We start from the raw sequence: 10,822 nt of genomic DNA, 5'->3' as shown, positions 1-10,822 counted from the left end.
GGGCCGCCTCCGCCGCGGGCCCCGCCCCCGCTGGGCCCTCCAGGAGCCCTCTGCTCAGGGAGAAGTTCTGGAAGTCTCTGCGGAGAGAGGGAGAGGTGGACCCCAGGGGGGAGCGTGAGAGGCCGAGCCGCACCACTGACCTTTGACCTTTAGGACATCAGCAGACGCTTTTACCCAAAGCCACTCACAATAAGTACATCAGTCAGAAGAAAGAGAAAACAACGATATATCTGTCGGTACAGTAAGGACGTTCATAGAACCAAGTGGCAGGCACTGAAGGGCTGATTATGGTCCCACGTTCACGCAACGCAAGGGGGGTTACGGACCCCTTTCGTCCTTGCGGACCCCTTGCGTCCTTGCGGACCCTCCTTGCGTCCACCACAAGGGCCGGACGTGCGCCTCCCAAAAAATGTAACCTTCCGTCGAGGCGACGCGGCAGCAAGGGCTGTGATTGGTCCGCTCACTAAAACCCGACGCAGAACCATTAAGGTTCACGACTGCGTCGAAGCGTCTGCGTGGCCGTCGCGTTGCGTGAACGTGGAACGATAGTCCGCCCTTAACAGTCACTGGGTTAACCCGTTCCCCGTACACAACAGAGTTAAGACTCAGACGGACGCGGTGATGGGTGTCTTTACCGGTAGCTGTTGAAGGACTCTGTGCGGCGGGCTCTGGCCAGCAGGGGGCTCTCTCTGTAAGGCCGCACGGCGCCGTAGCTGACCGTGGGCTCTGAGGGGGGGGGCGGCTGGGGCTGCAGCTGGAGGCTGGAGGGGGGGAGGACAGGGAGGGGGGGAGGTTGGAACAGTCAGCCAGGCAGAATATGATCCCAAGACACTGTATGGATTTATTAAGTGAAGTGTCACTGCAACCAACATCAGTATCTGGGTTATAACCCGGTGATGATTAGTGTAGTGAGTGACTTTCCGTGTCTATAAGCGCTTTAACATCAGACGTTTCACCTCGAGCAGGAGTCCCGAAGGCGTGTGTGATGCAGCACCGAGGGGGCGGGGCTAATGCTGGGCGTGGCACAGCGGGAGGAGCTCAGGTCGCACTGGTCCAATAGCTGCAGCAGCTCTTCCTCCGAAGGCCCGCCCACCTCTTTGAAAACACAGATCACTAGAAAGTCACTCGTCAGGAAAATCACTCGTTAGGAAAATCACTCGTGAGGAAAATCACTCGTCAAGAAAATCACTCGTTAAGAAAAATCACTCGTTAGGAAAATCACACGCATAGTAAAAAGTGCTCGGCGGCAAAAGATTGTAATTCCTTCGCATGCCGGTTCCAGCGCTCCCCATCGCTCTCACTGACCGTCCTGCTTCTTCTCCTCCCCCCTGTTGGCCGTGTCCATGGCGGTCGTCAGGTCCCACATCTGGATGCTGCCGTTGCCGTGGCCGGTGAACAGGTACCGGCGGGGTCGCGACCCCATCCTGCTGGAGCCCTCGCACTCCCGCACCATGAAGGAGGAGATGGTGGACCCGTCCACCGACTGCACCTCGCAGATCCTACACACACACGCACACACACACACACACACACACACACACACACACACACACACACACACACACACACACACACACACACACACACACACACACACACACACATATGCACACGCAGGCACACAGACACAGGTACGCACATACACGCACGCATGTACACGAACACACACACATACGCGTACACACACATGGGCACGCACGCACGCACACCCACGCACACCCACACAGACACCGAGACACACACACAGGTGTGAAAGGTGTATGAGGATAGCCGATCCAAAATCCATTTAAAATGGTGGAGAGACCACATACAGGCTGAAGAGAGAGAGAGAGAGAGAGAGAGAGAGCGTACCTCTTCCCAGTGGAGGACAGTCTGACGAAGAGCTTGTTGGTGATGGGGATCACCTTCTGGATGAACACCTGCTGGTCGTCTCGCTCTCCAAAAGGACCTGGGAGCAGAACAACACAACACGGTCACTAGGAGGTCCTGCCCATCCATCCACTCACTCTTCCCCTGGACTCCCTTCCTCCTCCATAGGGGCCTGTAGCCCTATAGGGGGCTTTACTCATCCAGAGCACCACACACACACACACACACACACACACACACACACACACACACACACACGCCCCCCTACCGATGTGGTTCCCAGAGCAGTAGCTGCTGTGGCTCTCCGTCTCCTCCAGGGAGAGGATCTTGAAGGAGGCCAGCGGGGTGGAGCCCGGCTGGGTGGAGATCATCCCTCGGAACCGCGTCACCGACCACGTCCGCACGTGGTTGTTGTCCGCGCACACTGAGGGGACAGGGAGGACGTTAATCAGGTTAGAGGGAGACCTGACGTCTGTAGGTCTGTCTTTGTCTCTCTCGCTCCTTTCTTTATTATTCCCGTCTCTCTGTCTCTCTCTCACTGTCTCTTTGTTTGTGTGTCTGTGTGTCTATATCTCTCTCTCTCTCTCTCTCGCTCCCTCTCTCTCTCTCTCTCTCTCGCTCCCTCTCTCTCTCTCTCTCTCTCTCGCTCTCTCTCTCTCTCTCTCTAACTCTCTCTAACTCTCTCTCTCTCTCTCTCTCCTCTCTCCTCTCTCCTCTCTCTCTCTCTCTCTCTCTCTCTAACTCTCTCTAACTCTCTCTAACTCTCTCTGTCTCGGGTCACGTGATGCCGTGAAGAATTATTGACCACCAAGCGTTGTGTCTATAGCAACATACGATGTAGCGCCTCACCTCAGCCTCCAACCACGTACCCCACGTTTTGAGCCATCCCCCTCCCCCCAGGGTCCTACCTGACACCAGGTAGGGTCCCCTCCCCCCCCCCCCCCCAGGGTCCTACCTGACACCAGGTAGGGTCACCTCCCCCCTCCCCCCCCCCCCCCCCCCAGGGACCCACCTGACACCAGGTGCTTCTCCGACAGCATGATCTTGGTGACGGGGCTGCGGTGGACGGTGAAGGTCTGGAAGAGCTGGGGGCCGGAGCCCACCGTCTCGGGGTGCTGCACGATGACGCGCACCGCCCCGCTGCTGGTGCCGTAGGAGATCTCGATCCAGTTCCCGCTCACACCTGGCCGGGGGTTCGGAGAGGAGCGTTTGGATGAGTGAGTGAGTGAATGAATGGGCGGAGAAATGAATGAATGAACTGATATTCAAATGGCGGCATCAATGATTGTCCCTGTCCTGAAGTGTTTGAGCAGCTGAAACAGTGTATGGTTTAGTAGTCGTCTTCATCTTACCATATTGAATTCTGGTCACTGCCATCCCAAGTTGAAAGTGTATGGAAAAACAATCACGGATGGCAAATGATTATTACATCCCAGCGAGGCCGGCTATGACATTCGCTAAAACGACTAAAAAGCTAAAACTATTACTGTACAAGTTCACAAGACAATCAGATGTGCGCAGTGATCTAAAGAAACAAAGAACAATAGCATATCTGAATCATATCAAAGTATTATATTGTATTATACTGAATTATCATATATTTTGAACAGTGCTGAATGAATCGAGATGAAAACTACTAATCCATAGACTGTTGACACCACAAGTCCAGATGACACTGGTATGTTTCTCTTGTTAAAATGTGTTCTTACAGGTGAGTGTATATCGCTGTAACCCGACAGCGGCTGTGAGTCTCAAGTCTAATATCTGATAGTGATCTGCAGGCATGCACATTAAGATGGGTACTACAGTGTGACTCCTAGTGGCGGTCGCCTGCGTGTACTGACTGGTTTTGGGCGTGAGGTACACGGACAGCGCGGTGATGGCGTCGTTAGACGGGTCGTGATAGAGCTCCGTCACCAGCAGGTCGTTGTCCTTCATCCTCAGGGGGAACTTCTGCATGTCTGAGGAACACAACCAGTGACAACACTGAGTACACCAGCATGTCTGAGGAACACAACCAGTGACAGAAGACTGAACACACCCGCATGTCTGAGGAACACAACCAGTGACAACACTGAATACACCCGCATGTCTGAGGAACACAACCAGTGACACAACACTGAACACACCCGCATGTCTGAGGAACACAACCAGTGACAACACTGAATACACCAGCATGTCTGAGGAACACAACCAGTGACAACACTGAGTACACCAGCATGTCTGAGGAACACAACCAGTGACAACACTGAGTACACCCGCATGTCTGAGGAACACAACCAGTGACACAACACTGAACACACCCGCATGTCTGAGGAACACAACCAGTGACAACACTGAACACACCCGCATGTCTGAGGAACACAACCAGTGACAGAAGACTGAGTACACCAGCATGTCTGAGGAACACAACCAGTGACAACACTGAGTACACCAGCATGTCTGAGGAACACAACCAGTGACAACACTGAACACACCCGCATGTCTGAGGAACACAACCAGTGACAACACTGAACACAACCGCATGTCTGAGGAACACAACCAGTGACAACACTGAACACACCCGCATGTCTGAGGAACACAACCAGTGACCACACTGAATATACCAGCATGTCTGAGGAACACAACCAGTGACAACACTGAACACACCCGCATGTCTGAGGAACACAACCAGTGACAGAACACTGAACACACCCGCATGTCTGAGGAACACAACCAGTGACAACACTGAACACACCAGCATGTCTGAGGAACACAACCAGTGACAACACTGAATACACCAGCATGTCTGAGGAACACAACCAGTGACAGAACACTGAGTACACCAGCATGTCTGAGGAACACAACCAGTGACAGAAGACTGAGTACACCAGCATGTCTGAGGAACACAACCAGTGACAGAAGACTGAGTACACCAGCATGTCTGAGGAACACAACCAGTGACAGAACACTGAGTACACCAGCATGTCTGAGGAACACAACCAGTGACACAACACTGAACACACCAGCATGTCTGAGGAACACAACCAGTGACAACACTGAATACACCAGCATGTCTGAGGAACACAACCAGTGACAACACTGAATACACCAGCATGTCTGAGGAACACAACCAGTGACAACACTGAATACAAGAGCACGTCTGAGGAACACAACCATTGACAGAACACTGGACACACCAGCAGTCACCACTGCCATCTGGAGTTGTGTGAGTGGGATTGGTGAGTGTGTACGTACCTATGTAGTAGATGGATCCATTGTTGCAGCCCAAAAGTAGGAAGGAACCTGCAGTATCACAACTGGTGATAGGAACCACATCCTGAACCTGCACCAATGAGAGACAGGGAGAGAGACACACACACACACACACACACACACACACACACACACACACACACACACACACACACACACACACACACACACACACACACACACACACACACACACACACACACACACACAGGCGTTTATAAAAAGACTTTATAGCGTTTATAAGGAAAACAATAATAGCAGTATCATGTTTTTTACCTGCCAGTGTTGCGTCACTGCGTTCCAGACGCCCACCTTCCCAGTATGGCTGGTAGCCACCAACTGGTTCCCAATAAAGAACAGACTGTCTACTGGGACACCCAGACTGAAGACCCCTGCACAGGGACAAGTGGGGACAGAAAGGACAAAAACAAGATTCGTAAGCAATTCTCCATTCTCAATCTAGGCATTTGTACCTTCTACACGTGGTGTAGAACTTATCTCTAAGCTTAACTTAGTTCGACACTCTGTGTAAACTTTGCCGTAGCAGTAAACGCGGACTGACAACACTTTTCAATGATTGTTTTAAGAATTTGTCATTCAATACAATCGTCGTTTACGTGAGCTCTTGTCCCCCCTCTACTCTGTTCTCATGCACTCTAGAAGAAGATGTATTATTGACACATTGTGTAAAAATCTGTGGCTATAACTACATCCCTCAGAAATATCTCCTTCGTCTGCCCCAAGGTTCAGTTCACGACGGTTAATAGTGATACCACGAGTTTTCCAACCAGACAGGCTGGCCACAGTGAGACACACTTCAATTCTGTTGTCAGGTCGTTTGAGTCGCACATCCTATGCGTTCTCAAAGTACCATCAAATATTCACTTTGCAATCAATATTTAAAATAATGTGCCAGCATTGCTACCTTCCCAGAATATGGAAGTGAATTGAACCCTCACTTCAGACCAAGCTTACTATATGATACAATAACAGCTACATCCAATCAGTCTTGAGAAGGATCCAATTAACCAATTAAGCCGTTATTTAAGCCCATACCGATCTCATTGCCGCTGCCTCCATCTTGGATGCTCCAGAGGATGATGCTGCTCTCCGAGGCGGCTGCCACCATCTTGTCCTTGTCGCCATGGGGACCACCCACCACCTTGGCGTTGAGCGCGATGCGTTCGATGGTGGAGTCGAGGTAGGGAGAGGAAAAGACCTGCTGCCAGCCGGAGGACTCCTTGATCCTGGTGGAGGTGAGACGCACACACAGGGTTAGAGACACACACACACGGTGAGAGACACACACACACGGTTAGAGACACACACACACGGTTAGAGACACACACACACGGTTAGAGACACACACACACGGTTAGAGACACACACACACGGTTAGAGACACACACACACGGTTAGAGACACACACACGGTTAGAGACACACACACACGGTTAGAGACACACACACAGTTAGAGACACCACTACACCGTTAACCCACACAATGCCCCCACAGGCCCCCAGAAAGCACAAAACATTACACTAAGAAGCTAAGACAATGGCCATGCTAGAAATATAACTAGTTCACTAACGAGCACTTTATTACTAAGTGTGAGTCAAAGCTGTTCAACAGCCAATCAGAGGCTGAGGACCTGTAGCAGATGACGTAGTGAGCGTATGCGGCAACGATCCAGTTGTGGTGTCCGGTTATGATCAGCACCTTCCTGGGGTCGATCACAGGCCCTGAGCATGGGCAGACACACAGAGAGACAGTCAGCTTACAATACAGTTATTATGCAAAGAAAAGGATGTAAAGTAAACTAAAAACTCACATGTCATGGATTCCTAAACCATCTTCCTATCAGGCAGATGAAAGCGCTCTCTAAGAGCTCATGTGTCACCGTCAATAGTCTCACGGCGCACGTTAAACTCAAAGGGCTCCAAACTCTGTCGGAGCGCGTTAGCCTCAGTCTTACAGCACCGCAAACCCGCGTGAGCGCGCAACACAGAGCACAGGCAGAAAGGACCCCGTGCTCCCGCCTGACTGGCCCGCCTGTCACAACACCCTCCGCTCCTCGCCTTCAATGACCTCATTCGTGCTGCTGGCGGAACATGGCTGAACACCCAGATGTTGTTACGTGATCTCTGTAAGTCAGAGGCACACTCGTCGACTCCAGGTCCCACCCTGGAGAACCACAGGACTCCAGGTCCCACCCTGGAGAACCACAGGACTCCATGTCCCACCCTGGAGAACCACACGACCCCAGGTCCCACCCTGGAGAACCACACCACTCCAGGTCCCACCCTGGAGAACCAGAACCAGAGCCCCGTGATACCCTGCGGTCCCGCCCCTCCCTCCCCTCCCGCCCTGCGGCCTCCAGACACCCAGGCGCCCCGTGCACTGACCCAGGCGCTGGCTGTCGTCTTCGGGATGCGGGGGGCCGGGGAGTGAGGGGTGCGTGGAGGGGCCGGTGCGGTTGAAGCCCCCCTCCGCCCCGGTGGGGGCGGGTCGGTCTTCGGGACTGGGGCCGGGCGCTGGGGAGGCGGAGCTCCACTTACGGGCCGGGACGACTGGGAAGGAAGGAACATGTGACTTGGCTGTTTTTAATAGCTTGCCAATTAAAACCGGATGAATATTGATCACAATCTACTTTTCCATATTCTTCTTCTTCCTGGTGCTAGGCTTGTTGCCTGGAAACACTGAGGAAGTGTTCCGTTGATCAATCATTCATGTTGTTTATCATTTATTCATGCACGTTATTGAAACAGGTGTCGGCCCAGGACTCTGATTGGTCCGTTCTCTCGTTTGGCCGATGTGATTGGTCCAGTACCTGGAGGCGGGAGGTAGCCGTGGAAGAGGACGCTGCCACAAGACGAGCGGTCGAGCTCCTCACACAGCAGCAGGCGACGCACTGTGAGAGGACACAGAAACGCACACAATAAAACGCACAACAACGTCATACATGTACAAGTACACAGAAACGCACAAAACACAACGCACAACCTGGTCATACATGTACAGGAACACACAAAATACAACACACACCCCTGGTCATGCATGTACTGTTAAATATTACACATTCACATTTGTTACATTACAATAGTACGGATTACAACAACACGCGTCTTATGTAACCATGTCATAGTTTGGTATATTTTCTGTGGTGGAAAAGGACAAGGCCTATTTATAGAAACACGAGACTCTCCCGATGTGGACGTCCGCGGCTCTCTTACCTAGAGGAGTTATCCCGTAGAACTCTGCTTCATGACGCAGAACGCTGATGGTCATCCCTCTGCCAACAGACAACACGATGCATCATGGGAGTTCAGGAAACATAAAACCAGTATCAATCTTCGTCAGCAAATGTCTGCTGATCTTTTTAAGCGTAAGAAAGAACGAGACACATATAGTGCCTTCATGAAGATGTGACTGTAATTCATTTGGATGGTATTTATATATAACTCCAGTACTTTGAAACCAATAGTTAAAAATAAGTATTAGCATCAGAATGCCCTGTATGTTTTTGTTTTTTTCGGTAACTCTTTATTTAAGTGATCAATGTTATCAACATGTTCAGTTGTTTCTCATCATCCACCCAATAGTCTACGACATAGTGAAGGGTTCTCACCGCAAGTCCAACTCTTTGGTTCTGAGAAAATTCAAGATGGGTGCAAAAGCGGTGGGGTCGCGATCGATGAAGATCTGGATCACAAGAGGCATTCACACGGTGACACACAATTCCTCTTTCACTTCATCTCATGAGGAACTTGATACTGTCACACAGTCTGTCTGCAAAAGGCTGAGACGTAACACGTTGGTTGTTGGGGTCGATCTACATAAAGACAATAGCTAATGAGTGAACAACAATGTTTTCCTTTATGTGTGTTTAGTTGGTTTGTGGACGTGGCCTAGGCCTGGGTTAGATGGACCGACAGACAGGGGGAGACAGATATACTTACAGCTCCAGTTTCATCCCTTAGTGTTGATATCCGGCCACTCAGCAAACTGAAACGCACACACGCACACGCACTAGTTAGTTCAACCAAGTGTTCAGCAAATTGATGTTAAGCACATTTGAAGATGTCAAATATGTGTACGGTAGTGTTTGTGTAACAATTTAATGCTTAGATCTATAGTGACTCCAGGATATATACTATGAGTGCAGATACTGTCAATAAACACAAAAGACTTAAGGACAGCTGGACGGAGCAGCTGTCAGATAGGGGACTGGGCTCAGTGATTGGTTTAACGCGGTAGTGATAGGGACATTACTGCCCTGTCACCACGCTGTACCCTCCAACCCTTGTTCATTTGCTTCAAGTGTTTAACAAACGTTAGACGCTGTTATTATTGTCAATGGTAACCATGACATTATTGTTGGTTTTAAAGTGAATTGACAATGCATACAACAGGTAATAACACTGGCATTTACTGCCGTGGTTAAAGGGGTTGTTATCAAGCTATTAATGCTCTCAATATGGGGGATAGGGTGACATTCAAGTTGGGTTTATTGGTTTATCTACCGATGACATCAGGGTACAAACCTGGAGAAGAAGGAGTCCGGAACCCAGATCAACGTCTGCCTCGAGGTGCTGAACCTGCAACCACAATGACACAACCCTCAGTGATGTGATGATGGGTCATGCTGCTAACGAGGATGCTGCCCCCTGCCCTTAATGCATTATGGGATGGAACAATAACATAACATGACTGGTATAAGTCACATCCATGACGGCTGGTAACCGGAAGGTTTCTAGTTCGTTCCCCGGCTCCTCCTAGCTGAGTGTCGAGGTGTCCCTGAGCAAGACACCTCACCCTGACTGCTCCTGACCAGCTGGCTGTCACCCTTCGTGGCTGACACCGCCGTCGGTGTGTGAATGTGTGCATGAATGGGTGAACGTTTGGCAATATTGTAAAGAGATTTGAGTGGCCACCGGTTAGAAAAGCGCGATATAAATGCAGTCCATTTACTATTCAAGTCGAGCATGTCACCTGCATACCAGTCAGTCAACACGCCTATGCTCATCAATACATCATCACATGCAGTGATGGGTAGGTGAGCGGGTTCCAGCAGCTGTCACGCACTCCGACCTACCGAGTCCCGCCGACGTTCAGCTGGATGATCTCACCCATCCCGGGCGCCGCCGAGGGGGTCCCGTTCGAGGCCATGTCGCTCGCCCCGGTGGACTGTGTGTCCGTGTTCAGGTTATTATTGGTGTATTGCGCTGTAATAAAAGATGCGACTACCCAACGGTGCGGCTCTCTCTCTCTCTCCCCCGACCCCGGTGACGTCCCCCGCCTCACCACATCTCTCCCCCATTCCCATCAGATGTCCCGCTGAGTGCGTCCTGCTGCGGCACGGCGGGCGTTGAACCGACAACCATCTATCGAGGTGCGCACATCCAACGCGAATAATAAATTATCTCACAACACGCATTTTAACCCATCTTGCGCATTATCGGGGCAACGCGAAACAGCTGCCTCTCCCCGCCGCGCGTCACTCACCGTGCGCCTCCCCGCTGGGTGCGCTCGGTGTGTTCATCTCCTCGTCTGACGCGGAGTGACACCGCGCATCAGAGCCGTTAAGCACCGCGACCGGACTGGATCCTGATTAAAAACACGCACACAAACGAGTCGTTTGTTTTTACGCATCCAAAATAAAGCGCTATACCCTTTTCGATCAGTAACCTTTTTTATG

At 51.2% G+C, this 10,822-nt stretch overlaps 1 protein-coding gene across 1 annotated transcript in view; it reads right to left on the bottom strand.

The window, feature by feature from the left end:
• Window positions 1-10,435, bottom strand: part of kctd3 (potassium channel tetramerization domain containing 3) — an 11,226-nt gene extending 791 nt beyond the window's left edge. The window contains exons 1-20 of the mRNA XM_056608000.1: window positions 10,220-10,435; window positions 9,669-9,722; window positions 9,084-9,129; window positions 8,753-8,826; window positions 8,358-8,416; window positions 7,955-8,035; window positions 7,530-7,694; window positions 6,776-6,866; window positions 6,181-6,371; window positions 5,401-5,516; window positions 5,107-5,194; window positions 3,714-3,830; window positions 3,222-3,239; window positions 2,882-3,052; window positions 2,138-2,293; window positions 1,852-1,948; window positions 1,306-1,499; window positions 957-1,095; window positions 636-761; window positions 5-77 (exon numbers count right to left, since the gene is read on the bottom strand). Coding sequence (XP_056463975.1) covers window positions 5-77; window positions 636-761; window positions 957-1,095; window positions 1,306-1,499; window positions 1,852-1,948; window positions 2,138-2,293; window positions 2,882-3,052; window positions 3,222-3,239; window positions 3,714-3,830; window positions 5,107-5,194; window positions 5,401-5,516; window positions 6,181-6,371; window positions 6,776-6,866; window positions 7,530-7,694; window positions 7,955-8,035; window positions 8,358-8,416; window positions 8,753-8,826; window positions 9,084-9,129; window positions 9,669-9,722; window positions 10,220-10,293 — 2,130 coding nt within the window. The 5' untranslated portion in view covers window positions 10,294-10,435. The remainder of the gene's footprint in view (window positions 1-4; window positions 78-635; window positions 762-956; window positions 1,096-1,305; window positions 1,500-1,851; window positions 1,949-2,137; window positions 2,294-2,881; window positions 3,053-3,221; window positions 3,240-3,713; window positions 3,831-5,106; window positions 5,195-5,400; window positions 5,517-6,180; window positions 6,372-6,775; window positions 6,867-7,529; window positions 7,695-7,954; window positions 8,036-8,357; window positions 8,417-8,752; window positions 8,827-9,083; window positions 9,130-9,668; window positions 9,723-10,219) is intronic.
• Window positions 10,436-10,822: the final 387 nt, after the last annotated feature.

Source organism: Gadus chalcogrammus, chromosome 14 (assembly GCF_026213295.1).
Source record: "Gadus chalcogrammus isolate NIFS_2021 chromosome 14, NIFS_Gcha_1.0, whole genome shotgun sequence".
In the NCBI taxonomy this organism is placed as follows: domain Eukaryota; kingdom Metazoa; phylum Chordata; class Actinopteri; order Gadiformes; family Gadidae; genus Gadus; species Gadus chalcogrammus.
The sequence above is the reverse complement of the archived record's forward strand: the minus strand, read 5'-3'. Positions and strand labels throughout refer to the sequence as shown.